The 26793-nt window shown below is 41.8% G+C and overlaps 1 protein-coding gene across 2 annotated transcripts; it reads right to left on the bottom strand.

The window, feature by feature from the left end:
* Positions 1-1152: 1152 nt before the first annotated feature.
* On the bottom strand, positions 1153-25362 carry RESF1 (retroelement silencing factor 1). 2 transcript variants are annotated; one of them, XM_081878779.1, is made up of 5 exons: positions 25211-25362; positions 13827-13894; positions 5984-11318; positions 3588-3665; positions 1153-2805 (listed from the first exon to the last, which is right to left on the bottom strand). In XM_081878779.1, exons 3-5 carry the CDS (start codon positions 11286-11288, stop codon positions 2663-2665), a joined length of 5526 nt encoding a protein of 1841 aa, XP_081734905.1. In that variant the 5' UTR covers positions 11289-11318; positions 13827-13894; positions 25211-25362; the 3' UTR covers positions 1153-2662. The 2 variants fall into 2 exon arrangements, 1 of the variants encoding a protein (XP_081734905.1); XR_014160791.1 differs by having other exon boundaries at positions 2678-2805; positions 3452-3665.
* Positions 25363-26793: the final 1431 nt, after the last annotated feature.

Here is a 26793-nt window from a genome sequence, read left to right as displayed (position 1 = left end):
CCTTAGACCATGTGAGAGGTATTAGGTTGGAAAATTTCCATTTTGAAGGGAGTTGCCTTTGAGTCTTTCTCCAAAACTCAGTGAAGGATATAAAATAAACTCTCCTGAAGGAAAGAGTAATTAGTCTGGAGGCTGGAATGTAGACTGTGGAGAGACACCTTTGCTTTTAGGTCTGTTTGAATTATTTCATATTTTGGAAGATGCTGAGCTGTTGCAGGAAAGCGCAATACGTTGCATGGATAGTCTGGACCAGGGGTCAGTAAATTACAGCCTGTGGGCTGAATCCGGCCCAATTTCCCTCTGGATCTGGCCCACAAACAGTTCTGCAATCGCCGCTTGGATTGGCGTGAGCTTGCCTCTCCCCATGGCTGTGCTGTGGGCTGGAGCTTGGTGTGCCTGCTGGCCCCGTGCCTGGCGCCCAGGAAAGCTGACCCGAAAAGGAGAGGTGCTGCCACCGCCGCCGATTCCCAACCTCAGGCAGAGCAGTGGAGGAGGTAGGCAGGGGGAGGGGAGGGGCTGAAGGAGAGAGGGGGAGAGAGAGAAGCCCCCTCCACTGCATGTGCACCTGCCACTGGGTCTGGGGATGGTCAACCGGCCCCCTCCCAAAAAAGTTTGCTGACCAATGGTCTGGACATATCATTTGATCTATTCTATTTTCTTTTATTAAAGATTTCTGCCATATTATTTTTATGGGTCTAGACTCCAAAAGGAGTCTCTTTTTTTATGCGTCCAGTCACTTATCTGCAACAGTCTGATACTTCTAGGCAAATGGGGATGTAAAACTATAAAAGGCCCCTGTGGGAAAGGAATGTAAGTCAGGCTCTAGCAAGTGGCTGAAATGCTGCTCTGCAGCTACATGAAGCTAAAATTGAGATGTTATCTGATCACATAGCTGATGTAACGCAAACAGTACATAAAGTGCTCGATGATAGTCGTACATGAGTGCTTTTGTTTTAAATTGCTTCGGCAGTTTGAATCTAGACGCCCCACCCACTCACCTCCATTGACATTATACGAGCTCACAGAATAGGTGGATCCCAAACAAGGGCCTTGGACGTACCTAGGGATATTGTTGTATGTTTGGAAAGATTACTTCAACCACTCAGATTAAAATTCAAGCAAGTATTCTTTCAAATACACAAAAAACAACCATTGCCAAAATAAGTGTGCTTTTAATTGCATTAAGAAACAGTAGCACTGAGTTTATGTAACTTTTTTTTATAAAAAACCACAATCAATAAATGACAATGTTATAAAGTATCATCAAATATACCAAATAATACAAAAGGCACTTAAAAATGAATATTCAACATCAGAATAGTTTCTAGGGCATATATTTGGAAACATACTTGGTTGTATCCCAGAGTGTTGTTCAACTGACAATAAGGCTTTTAGCAGTGGAACGGGGAAGGAAACAATTTCAGAGTGGGTGCTCTACCCCCTGAAGCACCCACCCTGAAATTTGCTCCGGATGGTTGGGGATCTTCCAGAGTAGATTCAGTGGGGCATAAGAGCTGCTGGAGGAGGGGGAAATCATTTTTGTTTCCCTTCGGCTGAAAGAAGCCTTAAAGTCAGCTGAGTAATACAGTTAAGTACAACCCTTAGCTAATATAGCTTACAGAGGATTTGTTTAAATAACTGGCTGGTGAATCCTGATAATATTTTGACTCACAAAGTTTTGGTCAAAATGCAACTTGGGTTTTCAAATACAATTACATTTCAATCGAAGTGGAGATATTCAACAGAGGTATTTGCAACTTTTCCTTTTAAAAAAACACATCTGAAAATCAACAAGCCTCAAATAACAGAAAATTATAAATAAAGTAAAAAGTAACTTTCTGAAAAGTTTGTAAAGTTCAGCAAAACTGGATAGCAGCACACAGTTTCCAGTGCTCCCTGGTGCATACCCAAGGCTTATCTGCTTTTGTTCATGTTTTTAACTATCTCTCCAAAGTTCAGACAAAACAAAATTGCTCTCTCTTAAAAATGCTATGATTGTTACAGATACAGGACAGTTAACAACAATATAACAATATAAGTTAACAACATCACAACGAGGACCATCAAACTGGAAAAAGAAACAAGTATTTATATGGCATGTTACAATTTTATTGATTACGCAGAATCTATTGAACATTGCTTCTGTCCATCAACTGCTCATGGGACACTGTGGAATGACACTTTGGTCTATTCTCATTAGGTCTTGATTCTAATGTATTATTCTTTAACACTATCTCTGCTCTTCAGAGAGGGGGGTGAGTTGAAAATATTGTTATTGTTTTCTTAGTTTTTATAGGAAACCGATAAACCAATAAACTATATTTTCATTACATGTCTTTTTAAAAAGAAGGATAAAATCCACTGGCTTCTTTCTGCAATTACAGTGCTATCATCCTCGTTTTTTAGACAAAATGATGGAAATAAACAGTCAGGGGAATTTATTAATTGCAAAATGTGATACATTCAATTGTTAAAATTATTTGTAAATTATATCGGTAAACAATTTTTGAATCTTTTCTTGAACACAAAACATCCCAGTGTGTGCAATAATCATTTTTACAGTGCCCACCCCTGTCAGTCACTTTTACTTTATGGTCCAATTCCATCAAATACATGCACCATAAACAAGACATGCCCGTGATATTACTCACATTTATGACATTTAGTTTAAGGGAGTGCTATCTAGGCTTCGGCTTCTTTTTTCCAGATGCATTTTCTTGTAGGTCTGAAATGTAGCTTTAGAATCCTTCACAGGCATTCCATCCAATAATTTTATTGCAGTATCAAGAGGAATGCCATCATTAACTGCAGAATAGTGACAAACAATTGCACTGTTAATTAGGAGGATTTATAGAGATAGACAGACTTGCAAAATTCAGCTTTTCCTGCCAAAACTCCAAAGCTATATATAAAAAACAATACTGGGAGTAAGTCCCATTGAATCTGCTAAAACTTACTTTTGAGTAGGAAAGTATAGAAGTGCATCATTACTATTCAACCATGATATTCAGCTAGCAAATAAGTTTGGTTTAACACGCTATGCTGTGTTAAGGCTTTCCAAGTTCACTCAAGCTTCAAAATACTAGACAAGTCACAACCTTAACAGGCATGTTATTGAGGCAATATAGGTATGGCACGGTGTCCTGTGCTGTGGCTAGTTCCACCACTATCTTGGAGCTGCCAGGGCAGAGTGGTATACCTAAGTCGGTAGTTACATCTGTTCTCTGCAATAGACATATATGTTGTCCATAACTAGACCACCTTGGACAATATTAATGCGGAGAGTTGGTTAAGTCTGGACTTAGGGAAGCTTTTGACACCAACTACTCTTCTGAGAATGAAGGGTCCTCCCTCCATCAAGTGCCTCACTAAGTGCCAAGTCAGTTTCAAGCTAGCATTCAACCTCACAAAATCAAGTTTATTGATTTAGAACAGAAAATCAAAAAGTTACCTTACGTTTTGCTGCCTCCCATTTATTTCATTTGTAAATTTTCTGATGAGGAATTCTGCAGAACTTCTGCACTATTTTGCGATATTCTGGTTGGCCCTAATTTTGGCATTATCCTTATATGGATTTTAGAAGTTACCTTGAGTTTCATATTCTTCAGTTTTTCTTCTTTTAACAGGGTTGTAATTTAACCAGTCTTCTCTTTTACTTTTGACAGCTGCAAGTGATAATTGCAAGTTATGAGTAAACAGTCAGTTGTCTGTGAAATTCAGGCTAATATACTTGGGTCAGGGACAACCACAATCACCCCACGGTCGATGTAGTACAATGATCTGAAGCAACCCATGTATTCATAGATCACAAAATATACAAAGTTGCTCTCTCACAGGCTATTTCTCAACTATTAACTTCCTTTACTTGGAAACCCTCTAGAGCCAAGCATTGGTGAAACACACTGCAAAAAATGCCCGCCTTGTCAATACTCAAGGGAATTTACCTGGAGGCTGTTGCACCTAAAAACCTGAGCTACATGAAACTTTGCTCTGTTTCAGCGGGGTTTTCAGAATGTTCAAGAAAATGAAGTGACATTTTATCATGCTTGAATGATGTGTAAAAAAGTTTTAAAATATTACATGCAAGTACATAAACTGATACTGAGGGTTTTGAAGGTCAATTTTCAACTGAAACCAAAACTATTCCAATGTACCGTATTTTTCGCTCCATCAGGTGCACCGGATCGTAAGGCGCACCTAGTTTTTTTTGGGGGGGGGGAGGGGAATCAAGAAAAAAAATATTATCCCTCCCCCAGGCCCAAAGAGCAAAGAAGCCAAGACAGCAAGCGGGATCCATCCTGCTGGCTGTCTTGGCTTTGTTTTTAGCTACGGGGCTGCGGCGGGGGAAGCCCGAGCTTCCCCCGACCCCAGAACAGGTCCGGGAGCGGCGGCAAGGTTGCACACAACCTGCCTCCGTTCCCGGAGCTGGGGAAGCCAGAGCTTCCCCCGACCCCAGCCCCCAGAACAGGTACGGGAGCGGCGGTAAGGTTGTGAAGCCTTTGGAGCACAGTGTGAGTTGCCGCTGTGCTCCAAAGGCTTCAGGGATAGCCGCCTGAAGCCGGGAGAGCAAGAGGGGTCGGTGCTTTGGAGGCTACGCGTTGATATCACTGAAGCCAAGGAGCCTGCATTCGCTCCATAGGACGCATACCCATTTCCCTTAATTTTTGGAGGGGGAAAAGTGCGTCCTATAGAGCAAAAAATACGGCATGTTGAAATTACTGGACTTAGATGAGATGGTGAAATGAGTGTTTAATCAGAGAAAAATCAGTGTCAACATTTACTAAAGATTGGGAACTTCTTATAGACTTTTTGAATAAAAAAATGAACATATGACATCTGGGTGTGAGTACTGAAGAGAATATTGGTCTATAGAAGGTGGATTGTTCAGTGTTACCTTGGAGTGGATGTGTTGAATAATTATCTATATAGCTAGCAGATGAAGAATGGGATGTTCTTTCTTTATTTCCCCTCCTCCTCCTTCCATTTTTATTTATTCTATGTAACCAGAATGGCACCATCCACACACAATAGGTTTCTCCCAATGTTAGAAGCCAATAAAAACCTTTAGACGAAAAACCTAAGGCAGATCTTTAAAAAGCCCCCTAGATCCTTTTCACATGTGGTATTGGAAAGCCAGGTGTTCCATCTTCTACACGCAGACTACCTACTACTTGCTCTAGGAAGGCACAATCCAACTATTCAGTCTAGCTTAGCAGTCTATAGCAGACATCCACAGTAAGGTCACTGTTGTTTCTCTGTCTTCTATGCTTCAGATGCTGGATCTCTTCACCAGTGAACACATCCTTTACATATAATTCTACTCCTCCCTTCCTTTTGTTCTATTCATTTTGAGCAGGCTATACCCCCCAATTCCTACATTCCAGTCATGAGTCTCATCCCACCAGGTTTCAGCAATGCCCACCAGGTCATATTTGCCATCCTGTATTATGAGCTCAAATTCATCTTGCTTGAATCCCACACTCTGTGCATTAGTATAGAGACAACATAAACCATGATTCATTCCCTCCAGCTGCTTCCTTCTCGTAGTTTCTTGTCCTTTAGCAGATTTCTGGATGCTTAAATGTTAATTAATCATATCATTCATGTTAACCCTAAAAAGAAATGTACTTAAGCTCACCACTGTTACGTATATGCATTTTAATAATCTAAGTTAGCTAAGTACCTCTAAGATTACTTCACTGGTAACTGCTAAGACAGTCTTTGTGAAGCTAGTGAGGAACTCTGCTATGCTGTTACTTTCTGTTAATAAAAGTTAAAAGCATTTTGTGTCTCAAGTTCTTTCCTGCCTTGTGGATGAGCTGTGCTCAACTGACAGCTCCTTGACACCAACACGCACACACAAAACACATTGTAAAATGTAAACTTAAGCAGGGGAAATACTATAACTAATACCAGTCTGCATTTACAACTTCCTATTTAACAGGAGTTTATTATAGGTTGGCTTGATCATATCATACTGTACCTGTGATAGGGGTTTTGTCTTTTTCAGGAAGATTCTTTCCATCTAAAAGTTGTTCTTCTGAGACTGATTTTCCAAACAATATCTCTGGGCACATTTTGAACTCAAGCATTTTTGGTTTCTCCACTTCTGGCTGCTGAGAGGATGCGCTGCTGTTCTTTTGATCCTCACACAATGATGAAACACTACTGGATTTCACATGCCATACTGGTCTGGAATGTGAATCTAAGTTTGTCAAACAAATGGTTTTCTGTGCAATCCTTTTGAATGCAACTTGGTTCAAATATTTTTTCTTTTGTTCTCTTTGTAGAGAAATTGACAGTATACCAGTTCTTCTACTGAAACCTGTTTTTTTATCAGAAAGAGATCTCTCAAGTCGCTTGTCTCTATTACGAGTATCTAGCATAGCCTCTTTAACCGAGAAGGGAGTTTTAAGTATATTGGAAGCATGGCTCATGTGTTTTGGTGATGCATCTAAATGACTTCTGTAATTGCCTACATTTTTCTTCTCTTTCGAATACGCAAATTTTTCCAAATTTAGCTTCAGACTTTTCCTTTGAATACTTTCTTCATTGTGTTCAATATGCTCATTCCTACTTGGTTCATTGTTTACCCTCGTGTGCCCCAAATTTTTTTTGTATCCATAGTTTTTCTCAAAATCTAATTTCTTCCTTACATTTAAATGTTCTGGTGAAAGCATGGTAGATTTATGTTGAGGGCTCTTAATTTTAATACTGTTTATATTTGGGGACTTTATGGCATCATTATGCTGGTTTACCAAAGCCTTATGCTTTTTTCCTATTGCCATTTTTCTCTTCAAACCCTTACTCAAAGTTGGTCCCTTAATAATGTGTGTTTCATTGGAGTCCCGTTTAATTTTGTATCTTTCTTGGTATGTGTTGCGCTTTATTTCTATTCTCCTTCGATGATCTGTCTTTGATCTTACAACAAGTTTTTCTTTTGATGTTCTCTGTTTAACCGAGGTTTCAATCTTGGAGAGAGTTCTAGCAGCAACCACTTTTAAATCTTTTGTGCTTGAATGACACTGTGTTTTATCTGCAGAGACATTATTTCTTTCACGTGTGTGGTTCTGTATTTTAACTTCAATTGTTTCAGTCGTCAAAGTAGGAGAAGATGTATGGAGTGGCAATTCTTCCATTTCCTGCTTGACAGGTATATTAAGTTCTTGAGAGCCTGGTTTTTCTAGAGATGAAAGTGGAACAATTTCAGGATCTATTTTAGATTCATTTTCTTGAAGACCAGTTTTTGCATCAGCTTCTGATTTGACTTTAGATATAGTTTTAGACTGTGGACAAATATCCACCTTCTGCTTTGAGGCAACTTTTTCAGGCAGTATGCATTTACACGGCTTCACTCCCATTGTTGAAGCTAGCCAACCCTGGAGGCAGCAATATTTATGCTTACTGGGTTTTGCAGCTGTTGTTTCTGCTGAGCTATTTCGGCTGTCATAAGGTACAGCTTGATCAGTTTGACTATGCCTTTTATTCTCTTCCATCAAGTCATCTTTAAATTCTGTTGAAAACTGGTCATCTTCACAGTTTTTTGGTATGTTAGAGGAAGATTGACTCTGTTCAGGAAACATTTCTTTCATCTGTTCAGAAGTTAATATTGTTATTTGTATTTGTGAGGGAGTTTCCACAGAACTTTGAGGCTTTTCTTCATCTTCTTTCTCACTTAGTTTAGTCACAAAATCGTTGTTCTCTGGGGTTTTTAAAGCCTTTGGAAAACTGATTCCATAAGGAAATTCTTTCAGGAGTTCAGTCAGCTGATCGTTTAGTACTCTTTTAGGAGCTTCAGTGTCGATTCCAGAATCTGGTTGATTTTCTTCACATAGCACATTTTTTGTGGCATCCTCTTTTGCAGTAGCATTCGTTCCATCTGCAGTACTACTGCTGGATATGTTTCCCTTATTTACAGGTAACACCTCATTATCACTGCTGAAGTCTGCACTATGAATACAATCATAGAGTGTATCCTGCTTAAGTTTCTCTCCTGAAAGAGGAGTACTTTGGGGCATGGAACTGCTTTTTCCTTCCTCAGAATCAATGACATTCCCCTCATTTGAAGCTTTCCCACTTTGAGGAATCTCTAAATTCGACAATTCGTCTAACAGTTTTTCTGTAGTGGCATCTGATAAGCAGTCTTGGGATGGCAAAAAGGTATCTCCTTCTGAGGCACTCGTGATAATTTCCGATTCACTTTTCAAAAGGCCAGAATGCTGCTCACTATGATGCAAATACGGCATATATTCTTCTGAAGTGTCATTTTTCTTACTAGACTTCAAAGGGCTACCATCAAAAATACAAGCTATTTGTGAATTGTAAAACTCATCACCTTGTACAAGAGTACACACACTGGATATCTCGAACACAGTGTCATTCAGCACAACTTCAACAGCATCTCCTGGTTCTTGCAAATCTGAACTACTTTTGAAAGATTTTACATCTTTCTGAGGAACTTGATGAATTAAGCAATCCTTGTTCATTTCAGCTTTCACTATCAAGTTTTCTTCACTGGATTTGGTGGTTTTTTCATGCATATCTATATCTTCTTTCTTAACAGTAATACCTGTGTTTGAAGGTGAACGAAGAGTTCCTCCTGTCCCTTCATCAGCAGCTGGGACTAAGGAACTAAGCTCTTGTAAACTACATACACTGTTTTCTTCAATAATTGGATACCTTTCTTCCAACAGAGATGAATGAGGTTTTTTCTGCACTTCATGTTGAATACTCTCTTTTGACATTATCAATGGAGTAACAATGGCAACTTGGAGTTCAGAACCCTTGAGTAAATTGGAATTTACGGAATCAAGTTTTTTTCCAAGAGAGGAAGGTGCAGAAGACGTAGTTGTTTCAGTTGATCCAACTGTAACTTTAGTTTGGTCTTTCTGAGTTAATGAAGTGGGAAGATTTTCCAAAATCTGCTTTGTTTTCCCCCCATCTACTCCAACTTCTGATAAGGACAAAGACACAGTTGAATCTTTATTTTTACATAAGTGTTTCAAAGCTCCTGGCAAATTTTTGGTCCACAAAGCAAGACCTTTTTTTACTACCTCCCAACTAACGTCTGTCATTACAGAAGGATTTCCAGTAACTGAGGACTTCTGCATTACGCCTGCTTCTTGAACAGTTGCTTTCTGAAGAGAAGCTGAATTAAATGTATCACAAATATTTTCATTGCTCCCAGCTACAGTTTTTCTTTCATTTTTTTGCAGACAAGTGTTACTCTGCTCAACGCACTCTCTGTCTTCTTTTTTTGATAAGGATGATCCATTTGAGGCAGGTGGGTTCTGATTTGAACTCGGAACATTGTCAGTAAAATACTGGCCAGGGATTTCCATTTTACTCTTACACCAACTCCCCAATTGATCGATGGCAGATCTTGTAGTCAGTTCATAACCAGGACCATTTTTTGTGCATGTCAAAGGCACTTGGGTAGAATCCATTGTAATGTTTGACCTCAGTTTAGAAGCATCATCAATATTATTCACACGAGTTTCAGATACATCACTGCTAGAAAGCATAGGAGCACTAGATGAATGATCTTTGATGGCCAAATGATGGGACCCTCCTTTTTCAACATAATCGTTAAATAACATATTTTCATCAGTAGTACCTTTAAGCATATGCCTTAGAATTGGCTCTAAGTGATTATTGGTTTTCACTGATAAAGGAGCATATTTGACTTCACCAGAACTGTAGGACATAGGAGGAAATGATTGAGTGGTATCATATGGAAGAGGCTGAATTGCTTGATTGGAATCCTTTGGCAGTGGCGAAGACAGATTGAGATTGGTATTGTAAGAAGCAAGTGAGGTGGCAGCATTTTGACTCTGAACAGCATTTTGATTGTGAACGGAAGTGTCAGCAGCCTGACCATTCTGTACTGAAGATAGGTACATTTTTAATTTCATTTTATAGTCCATAGCTAATTTTGAGAATGTCTTCTGGAATTCATGCAGTTTTTTCCTATCCAGTGCTAGTCTCTCTTTTGTTATTTTACCTTTCAAGTTCTCAGGAAAATGTCTTGAGCCATTAGCTAGATTCTTTTCTTGTTCCAAAGTCCTATCCGTTTGTGGTGTTAAAGCGACATCAGAAGGAACTGTTCCAACAACTCGCACACTGTTACAAAGGCTTGCTCCAACTTCAACTGATGACTTGGCCAGTTCATTAGGAAGCTGATTTGAAGTCCTATATCCACTTGCACTATATGGAGTGTTGCTTACTGCATTAGTTTCTTGGGTGAATGGTACAGATTGATGTTTTTCACTAAGCTGAGTTGAATACAGATTACTACTTTGATCCAACCTAGGACTGTGGTAGTTCTGTACATTTTTATGGGATATATTTGCAACTGCCTGTCGAAGTACACACTGTCCATGGTTTCTTTGTGCAGGAGGAACTGGGTATGATGGTGGATTTCGATCTTGAGAGAAGGTCTGTGCTGCATTCTTAGAATTATGATGGGCTGGTACTCCATACTGTATAGGACTTACAGTATTAGGGGCATAGTATTGTGAATGCAAAGCTGCTTTCAGGCTTGAACTTGGGCCAATGATTTGGTTTTGAGTATTTTGCTGTAAAGGGAAAACAAGACATGAAAGGTTCTGCTGAGAATTTGAGTACTGACTTGATGCCTGGTTAAAAGGCACTGTAGTATCTATTTGGTAGGTAGCAGGTCCATTAACATGATAGTAGTGCACCGGCGTTGGCAGTCCTTTTGAACATGTATTACTTTGGCTCTTTTGCCAATATACTGAAGTAGTCATAGAAGTAGAATGATTCTGTAATGGTCGATTATTGTAGCTATCCAAGGCAATAGGCAGATTAACTGTTTTCTGAGGTATATTTTGCATAGGATTTTCAGTACTACCTTGTACGACTACAGGGGAGGAAATATGCACATTCTTTGTCAAACTCGAATTCTGAGTCATGCCATCAGCCATCTGGACATTCTCAGAGGAAACATGTCCAAGTGAATTGGGATGTAGCGTAAGAACAAGGTGGGCTGGCTGAACGTCATTATGTACAGATGTTTTAGGCAGAATAGGACGTAAAGTATTGGAGCCTCCAGGATTTTGAAAAGGCAAGTTATTTGCAAGGGTATTCATTCTATTAGAGAGTATTTTTATGGTTTGATCATTTCCAGAGTAAGTTCCAGAATTTTGAACAGATGCATTTCCTTGAAAATCTGCTGCTGTAAATTGTTGTGACTGATGTTGTTCCTGAATTTGAACATTGTTTGTCTGAAAGTTGGAGGTCAGGGTAGATCTTGTGCTCCAATCCATTGTGCTGATAGTTCTTTTCTTTTCAGGAATCTGACAAGTGAGGGAGAAAATAAAAGATTTTAAACAAATATACTTTCATGTATGCAGTAATATTTAAAAAGTAGGAACTGCAGAATAATTCCCTGTGGGTTGGGCTGACAACACACCAATAAAAAAAGTTCACTGTAAGTTCAGGGAGGAAATACATAAAGGTAGTTTTGTGAATTCTCAGACATATAGCAATCCTATGCACATGTATGTGGGAGCAAGTAACAAATTTACATCCAAATAAACCCGCACAGGAACAGGCTGCCAATAATAATAATTCAATGCAAGGACCAGTTACAGATAGGTAGCCGTGTTGGTCTGCCATAGTCAAAACAAAAAAAATTCCTTCCAGTAGCACCTTAAAGACCAACTAAGTTAGTTCTTGGTATGAGCTTTCGTGTCCATGCACACTTCTTCAGATACACTGAAACAGAAGTTTCCAGACCCTTCTATATAGTGAGAAGGTGGGGAGGGGTATTACTCAGAAGGGTGGTGGGAATGGGTGATTGGCAGATAGCTGTGATGAGCCTGTTGACGACTCTTAACGACTGCAATAGGTCTTACAGGAAAAAGCAAGGGGTGAGAAGGTGAAAAATGGCTTTGTCATGTATAATGAGATAAGAATCCAAGGTCTTTGTTCAGACCAGGTCTCTCCATGGTTTTAAGTTTGGTAATAAGTTGCAATTCAGCAGCTTCTCTTTCCAGTCTATTTCTGAAATTCCTTTGTAGTAAAACAGCTACTTTGAGATCTTGTATAGAATGTCCTGGGAGATTGAAGTGTTCTCCTACTGGTTTCTCTGTCTTGTGATTCCTGATGTCCGATTTATGTCTGTTTATTCTTTGGCGTAAGGTCTGGCCTGTTTGTCCAATATAGAGAGCTGAAGGACACTGTTGGCATTTGATGGCATACATAATGTTAGACGATGAGCAATTAAATAGTCCCGAGATGGTATGTGTGATGTTGTTGGGGCCAGTAATGGTGTTGTCCGGGTGTATGTGGCAGCAAAGTTGGCATCTGGGTTTATTGCAGGCTCTGGTGCCAGTGTCCATGTTAGGTCTGGTTGTAGTATTATTGTGGGTTAGGAGTTGTTTAAGACTGGGTGGCTGTCTGTAGGCAATGAAAGGTCTTCCTCCCAGAGCTTGAGAAAGAGAACTGTCATTGTCCAGGAGAGGTTGTAGATCTCTGATGATGCGTTGTACTGTTTTAACTTGGGAGCTGTATGTGATGACTAGAGGTGTTCTGTTTCAGTGTATCTGAAGAAGTGTGCATGCACACAAAAGCTCAATGCAAGGAGATAATGCAAAGCTAGGGACAACAAGACAACAGCACAGCACTATCATGCCTTTAATGTGTGGAACTGGCTGTTCTGCAAACAGTTGGCTTGGGGGCAATTCCAGTTAGGAATGTAGCAGGGCCAAGGGTTAAAGTCCTCCCCCCATACACCATGGTCTCAGTCAAGATAAGGTTAACTAGGCAAGGGGTAACTGGTGTGACTATTCAACTAGGGCTGGGCAATACCTGGTTTTCAACATATTAGCAGCTAAATGCCGCAACATGCTAATGTATCACAATGCATGGGATTTATCTCAGCTGCTTCTTCCCACCTCAGGAAAGGAAGAAGCAATCAAGATACCCTGACCAGCCCTAAATGGTGAGCAAGCCCTGGTGTCTCTCAGTCTCACATACAAGTAAGAGGAGTGTGCGGGCTGTGTTGAAACACTCCGCTCAGCTGGGGAGGAGCCTCCCACTGCTAGCTGAGTTAGTGAGCCAGAGGTAGAGCTTCATTAAAGTGCTCTGCTGAGGCGCAGGCGGCCGTGCACCCCTCAGTGTAGAGCAGCGTAGAACAATTTAAAGAAGCCCCCTACCACCGCTTGAGCCAGTGGCAGGGCGAGGGCTTTGTTAAACTACTCCACTGAGGTGTGGGCAGCCAAGGGAGGAACAAGCTGCATCGGCCCCAGGCCTTGCTGATGCAGCTTGTTCCTTCCTCTGCAGTTTGAGGGCCAGAGAACAATAGCAGCTTCACCTAATGGTATGCCGCAAGTGAAATCAGCGCTGCTCCCAAGTCCCTCCACGCCCAGGTGAAGGTGCCATCGTACTCTGGCCCTCAAACTGGTCCTGGTAGATGTGTTGATACATTGCCCAAGCTTACCACCAACCCCCCAGCTCAACTTTCTGATCACTGAAGGCAGGTGGGTGGGACAGACATGGTCTGCCGAGAGAGCTGCTTCCCAGCCCATCTCAACCGCACCCATCCCACTTTACCCGATTTCAAGTATACACACAGGATCTGGAAACATAACTCCAGCATAAGTGTGTGTGTGGGGGGGAGAACAATGATGACAGCTGCATTAAAAACAGGTTGTGTATGTTTCTGCTTCATAAACTGATGGAAGCTGTGATTAGCCTGTAAGGCACTGTAATGCAGCACATTAAAATATACATATCCCCCTAGTTTCTATGATCTGCAAAAAATGAACAGCAACTGAATTAAGTAACAAATCAATACTTACGACTGGTTATTTCTGAATTTATCCAAGTTTATTTAATCTTCAGTAGTATCAGTATTCTCATAAGGTTTCTGAAAAACAAACAAAAATAATGCATGGTTCCCATACATCTATACTTTTTCAATACATATGGAATTGCTACACAGAAAGATAATAGACGATATTCAAAGAGAAGTGACAAATTTTGCTTAAGATTGATCTGCCACTTAAAAGCATAACATCCCTCAATACACAAGTATCCTTCACAAAAAGATGCATGAAAATATCTTAAGGGACGGGGGTGGGGGGAGAAAACAAAGGTTTAAAATTAGCTTAGGTCACAGTGCCCAAAATAAGGAAATGTAAAGTGAGCCACTTTTGCTCTAGCAGCAAACATTAGCTCTAGTACAACATGAGACAACAAAATAATTAAAATCTCTACAAAACTGAAAGGATATCTATTTAATTGTGCTAAGAAACTGAGCGGAAAGGATTGCAAAATATTTTTTTTAAATGACTTATAAGATTGGTTGCTGATTAGTTACTGGTTATTATATATACATTAGTGGCCAAAATTGTGGAAACCCTTTGGAAAAAGTATTTCAGAGGCTTGATGGTTCATAACACCACTTTTTTTGGGTAATACTATAAAATTATATCAATAGAAAGATAATTTTATGAAGAATGTAATGCAATAACATTTATGAAGGATTATTTATTACAACACCAGTCAAAGAAGAAATGTGAAACACAGAAAAAACGATATATACTAAGATTCTCAGAGTGTCAGTTAATACTTAGTTGGGTAACCTTTAGCTTTAATTACGACCTAACAACACCTTCCCATGGAATGAACCAATTTTTTTAGTTCTGCAGGTGTAATAATGTGAAACAAAGATTGAATTATTGTCTCTATTAATTTGGTTTTATTGCTGCATAGCTTCTGACATAACCAGTTTTTTTAGTTGGATCCATTCCATAAATTTTTAATTAGGTTAGGGTCTGGGCTATGTACCGTATTTTTCCCTCTATAACACGCAGATTTTTTTCTCCTAACAAGTAAGGGGAAATGTCTGTGCGTGTTATTGAGCGAATGTGTGGTCCCTGGAGCTGACTGTCCCAAGTACAGGGCAAAAATCAGGCAAAAATCATATCGCGCTGTCACGGAGGAGAGGAGGCTGCTGCTTTCCTGCATTCTGCCTCAGGGTCTTACTGCCCACCCTCTTCTGTTTCGTTACTGTGTTAGCTCAAACGGAACAAAGAGCAGGCAAATCCCCTCCACTCCAGGCAAGCAGAGGGGAAAGCAGAGCGTCCTTCCCTCTAATTCCTCTCCGTGCTCCGGTGGTGGTGGTGCTGCTGCGTCTAGGGACTCGCAGGCAGCGGAAAACATGCAGAGAGAGAGAGAGAGAGAGAGAGAGAGAGAGAGAGAGAGAGAGGGAGGGCTGGCTTGGGGGGGGGACTTTTGCCTTCCTTCCCCCCACCCCTTTAAACCCCTCTCCTGCATTCTTAGCCAGCTGCTTCTTCGCACACCCCTCTCGTGCTCCTTGTCCCTTCTATGTTTTTCCTTCCCTCCCCACTTAAAACGTGGTTACAAAGCACGGATCCACATGGATCCTCAGGATCTTTGCATTGGGTCACCCCAGATTCACAATCAGATCACATAGCATGTCCATGGCTACAGCCTGCACCAAAAAAATCACGCACCCACTGTTGCCTGGGGCTGCAATGGTACAAAAACGTGGTTACAAAGCATGGATCCACATGAATCCTCAGGATCTTTGCATTGGGTCACCCCAGATTCACCATCAAATCACATAGCATGTCCATAGCTACAGCCTGCACCAAAAAAATCACGCACCCACTGTTGCCTGGGGCTGCAATGGTGCAAAAACATGGTTACAAAGCACAGATCGACATGGATTCTCAGGATTTTTGCATTGGGCTACCCCAAACTCACCGTCAAATCACATGTCTGTGGCCACAGCATGAAGCACAAAAATGATACATCCACTGTTTCATTCAGATTTTTTCCCCCCTTGTTTTCCTCCTCTAAAAACTATGTGCGTGTTATGGTCAGGTGCGTGCTATCGAGCGAAAAATACGGTATATTTGGGCATTTACATTCCCATTAATGATGCAATTCTGCCCACACATTTTGTTGTCATACAACTCCAGATCATAACACTAACTAGGTGTTTCATGTTAGGTGTAGTACAAGTAGGATGTAAATCTTCTCCGATTCTTCTCCTCACGTATTTCATGCCATCACTACCAAGCAAGGAGATTTGGGTCTCATCACTCAAAGTAACTGTCGCATTGTTCCGCTGTTCAATTAACATGGGTTTTAGCCCAGTTTAATCTTTTCAAACAGAGGTATCAATGGCTTTTTCCTTGGAATTTAGACCATATTCCTGCAGTCTGCGCCGAATAGTCCTTGCAGTCAACTTCACATTACACTGCGCCATGTCATCTTGAATACATCCAGATGATTTTCTTCTGTCACGTAGGCAGTCTCTTAATTCTTCTATCATCACTTGCTGTTGTGCACCTCTTCTTGCCTTTATCAGCCTGATTTTCTAGTAACAGTCTCCTTAGGTAAAGGTAAAAGGACCCCTGACCATTAGGTCCAGTTGTGACCGACTCTGGGGTTGAGGCGCTCATCTCACTTTATTGGCCGAGGGAGCCGGCGTACAGCTTCCAGGTCATGTGGTCAGCATGACTAAGCCACTTCTGGCGAACCAGAGCAGCACACGGAAACGCTGTTTACCTTCCCGCCAGAGCGGTACCTATTTATCTACTTGCACTTTGACGTGCTTTCGAATTGCTAGGTTGGCAGGAGCAGGGACTGAGCAACGGGAGCTCACCCCGTCACGGGATTCGAACCGCCAACCTTCTCATCAACAAGTCCTAGGCTCTGTGGTTTAACCCAGTGTTTTTCAACCACTGTTCCTGGTGATGTTGCCTGGTGTGCCATGGGAAAAATTGAAAAATTCGAAAGATTTAAAAATAAGGTATTTTATAATTTTTCATATTTCTGTTTACTTACTATTTCATAATAAAGTAATTATAAAATACTTTGTGTTTATTTGATTCCTATTCAAGAGAATTACTTTATATATAGTCAATATAGGCACAGAGTTAAATTTTTCAACATTTTCTAATGGTGGTGTGCCTCGTGATTTTTTTCATGAAACAAGTGTGCCTTTGCCCAAAAATGGTTGAAAAACACTGGTTTAACCCACAGTGCCACCCGTGTCCGAGTCTCCTTATACCTCTTCAAAATTTAGAAATGCCACCTTTGGTTTAGTTTCCACCAATTTTTTTTCTAATTTCTTCATAATTGTAGCCTTGTTCACTTAATAGTACTATTTTACATTGCTTTCTGGGTGACCAGTCCTCTTTGCACCATTTCTTTAATTTTATAATATTATTTTTTATTTATACCCCGCCCATCTGGCTGGCTTTCCCCAGCTACTCTGGGCGGCCTCGAACAGAATATTAAAAACACAGTAAGAGACCAAACATTTAAAACTTCCCTAAAAGGACTGCTTCAGGTGTCTTCTCAAAGTCAGACAGCTGTTTGTTTATTTCTTTGACATCTGGTGGGAGGGCATTTATTACAAGCTCACTAAATGAAAGGGGAAAAAACCTCAACCAACTAGATAGCAATCATATAACATGCTGGCAAACATCCTCCTCTCAGCTCCAGTACATAACATTGATAGCTGAATCCTACTGTGACCTGATTGGATCATTGCCATAACAAGATGACACCTGATTGGCTCTTTAAACGCTCATGCTCATTGGCTACTTTCGAATGAAGGAAAGCCACTGCATATCAACCTAAGCAAGCTGTGCTTCCTTTTTCTACTTATTTGGCTATAACTTTTGATAGAATACAGATAATTAAACAAACTGTTGCATTACATTCTCCATTAAATTATCTTTCCACTGATAACTGCAACCTTAATATTTCAGTGTTGATTAGGGCTGGGCAGTATCTGGTTGTTCAACACTGCACGAGCTAAACATTGAGATTTTGATATATCACAGTATCTGAAACAAGGCTGAAGCTATGTAGAGGCGAACAAGGTAATATCCTGGCAACAGCTACTACTTATGGGTCTAAAATTATATTTTTATTGCCAGGAAAATTTGCATTTCTTTTATAAACCAAGCCAAATCAGAAAGAACAGATAAAATTTTACAGAACAAAAATTAGTAAATTAAATTTCTGTTTTTTCCAAGGGTAATTTGCATTTTGGCAATCTCTGGCAACAGAGATGCCTTTTGTATTTGAAGAACATTGCCAGCTGTGCTGAACACACTTTCCCTCCCCCTTTTATTCTGAAGCAACTTACAAGCCAAGCATGGTCCGGGGGGGGGGGGGGAGTTCCTTCCAACTTGCAGCAGGGTAGTGCCACAGAGGAGCTCCTCTCTGGCTTCACAAAACCAAGCACACCAACAAGGGAGGGGAGAGATAGAATATCACACATACACACGGGAGGAGGGAGTTACAGATAGGTAGCCGTGTTGGTCTGCCATAGTCAAAAAAAAATAAAAAAAAATCCTTCCAGTAGCACCTTAAAGACCAACTAAGTTAGTTCTAAGTATGAGCTTTCGTGTGCATGCACACTTCTTCAGATACACTGAAACAGAAGTGGTGGGAATGGGTGATTGGCAGATAGCTGTGATGAGCCTGTCTGCCAATCACCCATTCCCACCACCCTTCTGAGTAATACCCCTCCCCACCTTCTCACTATATAGAAGGGTCTGGTGACTTCTGTTTCTGTGTATCTGAAGAAGTGTGCATGCACACGAAAGCTCATACCTAGAACTAACTTAGTTGGTCTTTAAGGTGCTACTGGAAGGAATTTTTTGTTTTGACTATGGCAGACCAACACGGCTACCTATCTGTAACTAGGACCTGAGTTGTGGGAGCCAAAACAAAATGTCTAGGCGCCACTTGGGGGGGGGGCACAACAGTTTATTATTTTGATAAGCATTAATTAATATGAAAGTCAGATAAGTGACACATTTTTAGCAGATATTGTTAATACAGTGGTACCTCGGGTTACGTACGCTTCAGGTTACACACTCCGCTAACCTAGAAATAGTCCTTCAGGTTAAGAACAGAAATTGGGCTCCGGTGGTGCGGCGGCAGCAGGAGGCCCCATTAGCTAAAGTGGTGCTTCAGGTTAAGAACAGTTTCAGGTTAAGTATGGACCTCCGGAACGAATTAAGTACTTAACCCGAGGTACCACTGTACATGTTTAATTTGATGTTCACATTAAAAATATAGGTACCATAGTTCAGTTTTCAAAACACTCTACTCTTTATCATTTAACTCCTTAACACTTTGTCTATCCTTAAAATATACTCTGAAGCTTCAAAGCACATACATTTCAGTAATCCTTGAATATCAGCCAAAAAAATGGCACTCAGACTTTTGGAAGCACTCTCAAATGAAGAATGTTTAGGCACAAAATGTGCCTGATGCCCTGCTAATTCCAAATCCTGGCTGGGAAGAAGTTTCTCAAAGCTCTGTTTCGCGATATCTGCTTGGTGATATTGGTGTCAGCCTGCTGTAGCAACTTGTGGCAATTTGCTGCTGCTGAAGGACTGTGACTGCTATCCGTTTTTCAGAGAGCTTGGAGATACAGTGGTGGCCCGCAAGACGAATGCCTCGCAAGACGCAAAACCCGCTAGACGAAAGGGTTTTCCGTTTTGGAGGCGCTTCGCAAAACGAATTTCCCTATGGGCTTGCTTCGCAAGACGAAAATGTCTTGCGAGTTCCTGCGGGGTTTTTTCCTTCCCCCCCTTTTTCTAAGCCGCTAAGCTGCTTATCAGCTGATCCGCTAAGCCACTAATAGCGCTAATCCGCTAATCCGTCAATGGGCTTGCTTCGCAAGACGAAAAAACCGCTAGACGAAGACTCGCGGAACGGATTAATTTCGTCTTGCGAGGCACCACTGTACTTGAGTCACCCTGCTGCAGCGATTTCTTGCCGTTGTGGGAGGCAGGGAACAACTGAGGTGGAGTTGGCAAGAGCTGCACACACAGAAGGAAGTTGGCTTCCCTGTTTTTCCAATATTGTGCTTTTTGTATACCACGCACACATTTGCGATAAATTGCAATGTCACGTTATCACGATTTGATGTAAAACCCAGTATCAAACGATATATTGATTTATAGCACAGTCCTAATGTTGCTTTGCAGTGAAAACTAGTCAGGGCTTTAGTTTTAGTTTATTTAGTTGCCTTTTAAAAGAGCTGTAAAATGGCAAGGTGCTGCAAACAAAAAGAAAATACTTTTTGTTTTGGAAGTACAACTATATATTGCTTCAACAGGGGAAACACTGTTTCCCTGCACACACAAAAGGCTACAGCACCCAACAAAGAGCCAATATTGGGTCCTAAGGGTGATGGACATTCCCCAAATTTATTTTCTGTATATCTGATTGTCATCACCAGGAGATGGCACAAACTGTTTTGCAGACTTTATTCTCCAAACAGATAGCATGCCAAAGAGTCAAACAGCAGGCCCAGGAGTTTGTGTTCCCTCAGGGAGGCCAAGCCAGCAAAATACTCATAGCAACTGGGGGGTGGGGGGAAATGTGGCAAACCAGCCAACCGAGTGACGTGTTCATGTTCAACACAGCTCAATTAACAACAGCTGCTCTGCTGAACAATCAATTCATGATATCCCTTTTTTTCTTAGATGAAATTTCTAGGTGCTAGAATTTCATCTTAAGTAGGCCACAAATACAGTATATTTACTATAACATGCCCGTATCTCAATACTAAAACCAGTTCTACACAGAAATAGTAAAAGCATAAATAAGTTATAAAATCATAATACCAAATAAAACAGAGATTAAAATAGCTCTAATCCTCATGATCCACATTGTTCATCTAGAACCTATCCGCATCAAGTTAGAGAATAGGGAACATACATCACACAGGAATAAAACATTAAATAACTTAAGCAACTGTTATCAAAATCAAAATCCTGGAGTGTAATGGCTCCACCTTAAAAGCTTTGGAGTTTCTTCACTCTATCTAGCCAACACCAGATTTAACTTGTGGCATAAAGCGAATAATATCCCAGAGGAAACTTGAAGGGAGATGGGAAGGGTTACAGCTCAATATTCTCTGTACCTTGTACCTAAGAAGGGTTGCAGGGATTCTCTGTACCTTGTACCTAAGAAGGGTTGCTCACAATATTATCTGCACCTAAGTAAATTTCTGTCTAATCCTGATTCTGCAATTGTGGTCAGACAGCTAGCAAAGCAAACAGTGGCTGTTTGCTAAATCTGTCTGGCAGGTCAAGAGTCCATTTCCTGCCTTGCTAGCTAGCAAGAAATTGCAGCTGTTTGCAAATTTAACCAGGCCTGCTAAGGAGGCCGTTTCCTGCCTTGCATTTCCTGCTTTAGCAAAGAGACACGTACAAGCAAAAGGGGAGTGCTTAGCCAGCAGAAAGATAGGTATGAGGAAGATGGAATGTTTAGCAAGCAGTATAGATGTGTTTAGCAAGCAATATAGATGTGCCATATAAGGGAATAAGTTGAACATTTGCCAGCTGATTGGGGAAGTTTGGAGAAGGTATGGGAGGGGGGAGAATGTTCAGAAAAGTATAAGAAAGTCTGCTGAAGTACATTGCTTCACAGCCAGTTTTTCAGGAGCTATCCTGCTGGTTGTCTCTGTGCACAGATTGCAATAAACTCTTTTCTCCAAAGAAGAATCTTTCCTGGTGCTTTTTGCTCTCTCTCTTCGGCACTGGGGACGCGGGCAAACGATTCCCTGGCAGGACAAGGTTCAGGCTACAAACTGACTCCTGTTTTCACAGGACTAAACACACAAACAAACAAATATCCTACCAATTCACAAACTTCATCAGGTTGATTTACATTTCTACTGAAAGCCGCATTAACTGACTAGGTTATTTACAGAAAGTTAACTCTTCAGGGTCAGAACACAGCTCTTTTTGCTGCTAAACCAAATATTGCCCAAAGGCGAGATCACTGCCTATCACGCAAGATGTAAAAGCATTATCTTCATGTATCAAATCAGGCAAGGACCCTTTAAAATCTTTATATTCAGAATCTAACAGAGGCAGATTAGTTTTTATAAACTTTGCGACTGAAAATCTCCACTTGGTCACAAGCGGGTGTTCCTGAGTCGCAAAAAAGTGACTAGCACCTGGTTAGTTTTAAACACTGCTCCTGTGGTCTTCACTACTGCCACCACGTGGTGTTTTTTTTCCTGGTTGCCTTGATTAGAACAGTCCTTTATCCCCCATAACTTTTATATTTCCTACAAACGTGCTTACAAACCCAGGCAACTGGGAAAGGTGGGAAGTCAATTAGGAATGGGGTGGAAGTCAAGACATCAGAACAAAATAAAACCAGAATTAAAGTCATTGTAATAATATTTTGGGAAGGGTGGGGAGAGAGAACAAATTTTAAAGTAGTTTTACTAGGCTCTTAACCAATCAGAAGGACAGTTAAACACACAAAAACAAATACATTTAAAAACAGTAAGAATACAGTGGTGTCCCACAAGACGAATGCCTCGCAAGACGAAAAACTCGCTAGACAAAAGAGTTTTCCGTTTTTCGAGGTGCTTCGCAAGACGAATTTTCCTATGGGCTTGCTTCGCAAGACGAAAACGTCTTGCGAGTTTGGTTCCTTTTTCGTAAAACCGTTAATATCTGGGGAATCCGCGCTCCGCAAGACGAAAAAATCGCAAGAGCAACTCGCGGAACGAATTATTTTCGTCTTGCGAGGCACCACTGTACATTTAAAAACAAGACTAAAAAGTTAACAAGTGGACACTTGTAGCAAAGCCTATCACAACAACAACAAAATCAATTGTTTCTGGAAAGTGTGGACAGTGGACTCCTGTCATATCTCAACAGAAATCGTATTCCTCAATACAGGTTCAGCCACACTAAAAGCACCATGGGCCTCCGAGAACTTTGGAACTTGAAGATCACAAGGATTTGCTGGGTATATAAGAGATAAGACCAGGTGTCAGCAACCTTTTTCAGCCGTGGGCTGGTCCATGTGGAGGGCCGGACTATATTTTTTTTTGGGGGGGAGGATATGAACGAATTCCTATGCCCCACAAATAACCCAGAGATGTATTTTAAATAAAAGGGCACATTCTACTCATGTAAAAACATGCAGATTTCTGGACCGTCCGCAGGCCGGATTGAGAAGGCGATTGGGCTGCATCCAGTCCACAGGTCTTAGGTTGCCTACCCCTGGATAAGACAGTCCAGTAATAACAATAGTTTTATTTTCCTTCTTTTCCTTAACTTGAAGGAATGGGTTTCCCAAATGTAAAATCTGACTGTGCAGTCAGTCTGAAACAGGCCCCAAAATCCCATTTTTCCTTCTCCATTAGCTAAAATGCATTAACTTGAGCCAAGAACCCAGCTGTATAAACAAAGCTCTCTCCTTTATCAGTCCGTGATGCCTAATGAATAGCCTTGTCCATTCCAAAGTGGAGCAGGGATGACACATCTGGGTCTTAAGGGCTGCTTGTTCCTTCTTGGCCACCGACAGCGGCAGAGGAAGGAGGAGCAGCCCGAAAGGGCAGCTTTCAGGCCACTCGTTCCTCCACCGCCACCTCTGCAGAGCAGGCACAGGAGCCGCAGTTGGGAGAGGCACAGCACAGTGCCTCTCACAACCGCAGCTCCTGTGCCTGCTCTTGCAAGAGGTGGGCGGCTGCGGGGGGACCAGCGGTGAGAAAGGGCTTCTTTCAGGCCGCTCGTCCCTCCATCACCGCCACCCGCCTTGCTCAAGTATAAGCCAAAGGAGGCCTTTTCAGCATAAAAAAGTTGGCTTATACTCGAGTATATACTGCAGTTTACTGTAGTTCGTAATCTTTTATTATTTTTTATTGTTTTTATACTCTGAAATGTCACTTGCTTTTTCTGAATCTCATCTAGGCCAGGCACCTCCAACCTGCAGCCAGGCACCCCCAACCTCCAGATGTTTTGGTCTACAACTCCCATGATCCCTAGCTAACAGGACCAGTGGTCAGGGATGATGGTGACTGTAGTCCAAAACATCTGGAGGGCCAAAGCTAGGAGATGCCTGATCTAGGCATATTGGAGCAACTTAACCTAAAAATTCACAATAGATTAAATTTAATATCAAATATTATCAGTCAGATAATTCTAATGTAACTGTTATTTTCCACACTGAATTAAGTTCCATCTCTGCATCATATTTTACTCTTTTGTGCACCACTTTTAAGTGCATAATTCCATGACTTACATGGTCAACCTAGGTACTACAAACATAAACCTTCAAGGATCATTCCAACACTGCTAGGACAGTTCCTGTATAGGAACCAGGTGGCAAACATTTAATATTCTTCAGTCAGTAAGAAACATTGACTTGCTGAAGCAACTTTTGAAAAATAATTTTAGTGCTTCTAGCTGTTGAGACACTTCATAAATTATAACAGGGAAGATGGAAAAGGTTCTCAAAAAATAGCTCTTTGGCATTCCTATAAATGAAGGTACAATTATAACAAACAGCTGAGTATACCAATTCTATACACATCAGGGAACCAGTCCCTTTTAAATCTGTGCAACCTAAGTTTCAAACAAACATGACTAGGACTGAGCTGAAGATACACAAGTAGAAAATAATTATATTTATTTCAAAGTCAATTCAAAGTTTTTCACTTTTATCTACTGAATTTCCCAGTACTGTACTGTTTTAAGAATATGTATTCTTAAAACAGAGTACATATATACATAGAAATAATTACTCAAGGGGAATTTGTTCTGGTACAGAGAAAGTCAGCTAAAGATAATCTTTGAAAAACAGCAAGATTCAGTCCTGGCCTGATTTTTTAAAATACATATTTAACTTTTTACTGAAAAAAAGTGTAGTAACGGACTTTGCTTTGAATTCAGATAATATTTTACCATTGGGAAATAATACCTTGTGAAGATCACCCAGTCACATCTGTGAGGGAGGAATAAAATCAAGTCTCCAGAGTAACAGCACTATCAACTCAACACAAGCTAGGAAATTTCAGAGTTTCTTTTATGTGGGGGCTCTGAGAAAAAGGGATATTAGATCAGAGCCCTAGCAGTGCAGTCACACTAGTAGTTACAGAACCCTAAAAAGGAGGGTCGGAGAGAAACTAACTGTGCTTATCTCCCCCCATCACTATAACAAAATATGAAACAATCTCCCTCCCCCCCCCCCACCTCAGAGATCAACAACTTATCTCTGACCAGGCAGGAAACAAGTCCTCCCTCCACACTTTATGGACTCTTTAAATGGAAAAAGTAGATGGTGTGGTGGGGGGGGGGGCGCGTCGGGACGGGACGACGGACTATAAAAATGCATCTAAGGACAAAATAAACGTGACACTTACGGCGGGCCCATTTATCCTCGCCAAGTGTGGAGCCGTTTCGACATCGTTTCCCTCCCCGGGGCGGCAGCGGTCCTCGGGATCCTCGCGGGAAGCGGATTTTCACGCCTCGCAAAGCAGCGGCGGCGGCGGCGGCGCCAGCCACCTCCTCGGCCAGGTTGGCGATGCCCGGAATCGAGTCTCTCTCTCTCTCTCTCTCTGCTGCGCGAGGGGAGGCGGTCGTAGCGGGGAGCAGGAAAAGAGAAAGGGAGAAAGCCATTAGGATTCGGTGTTACCTGACATCACAGGGGTGGGGAGAGAAACGCGGAGGGGATACCGAAAGCCAAGAGAGCGCTCGCCTTTGTCCGACCAGCGCGCGCGCGCGCGCGCAATTCTCGCCTCAGAAGCCGCTGCGCTGGGAGGCTGGGGAAATAATCCAGTGCCGCCGCCGCCGCCGCCGCCAACCCCCTCTGCAATTAGCTGCGTTAATTGGGGCGGCGTTTTTATTCCCCCTCCTTCCCGCTCGCCATTTTGAACCCACTCACGTCCTTTCCCTCCCAAGCCTCCCCCCCCCCCCGCGTACCCGTTTTGTCTCTACGCCGCCCGCGGGATAGCGATCCTCCGCCGTGGCCGAAGAGGAAGAGAGAGAGAGAGAGAGAGAGGCAGGCGACGCCCCGATGGGCCTCAGGCGACAACTTTCCGGGAAGCAGCGGAAGCGACTCTCCAGCAGCGCTTTCCGCCCCTCGCTCTCGAAGCAATAGGAGAGAAAAAGACTCCTCAAAGTGCCAGCTTTTAGAAGGCGGATAAGCCTCGCCGCCGGGCAAAACGGAGTCGGGAGTCCAGAGAAGAGGAGAGTCGGAGCAGCGCTCTCTAGTCTCTCCCTTTCTGAAAAGCCGCTGACACATTTACCTCAGCTGTGAATGAGGAGGATCGACCAGCCGCTGCTTTCCCCTCCCTAAATCCACCTGGCCCCGCCCACGAAGGTGCGGGGGGGGCGGAGGCAGGAACAAGTCCCTTCCTTGAGGAGGCAAAAGATTACTGGAGTTTGCAGGCGGTTCTTGGGTCGGCGCCGACCTCTGTAGGCGAGGAACTGTCACTGCCCCGCTCCCTGCGGTTGTGAGACCTAAAAATGACCTCATGGTATAATTGGATACAATCTCCCAGGACATTCTATACAAGATCTCAAAGTAGCTGTTCTATTACAAAGGAATTTCAGAAATAGACTGGAAAGAGAAGCTGCTGAATTGCAACTTATTACCAAACTTAAAACCATGGAGAGACCTGGTCTAAACAGAGACATTGGATTCTTATCTCATTATACATGACAAAGCCATTTTTCACCTTCTCACCCCTTGCTTTTTCCTGTAAGACCTATTGCAGTCGTTAAGAGTCGTCAACAGGCTCATCACAGCTATCTGCCAATCACCCATTCCCACCACCCTTCTGAGTAATACCCCTCCCCACCTTCTCACTATATAGAAGGGTCTGGTGACTTCTGTTTCAGTGTATCTGAAGAAGTGTGCATGCACACGAAAGCTCATACCAAGAACTAACTTGTTGGTCTTTAAGGTGCTACTGGAAGGAATTTTTTGTTTTGACTATGGCAG

This window comes from Podarcis erhardii, assembly GCF_964252035.2.
Source record: "Podarcis erhardii genome assembly, chromosome: 10".
Classification (NCBI taxonomy): domain Eukaryota; kingdom Metazoa; phylum Chordata; class Lepidosauria; order Squamata; family Lacertidae; genus Podarcis; species Podarcis erhardii.
Note: the sequence above shows the minus strand (reverse complement) of the source record. Positions and strands in the feature narration are given on the sequence as shown.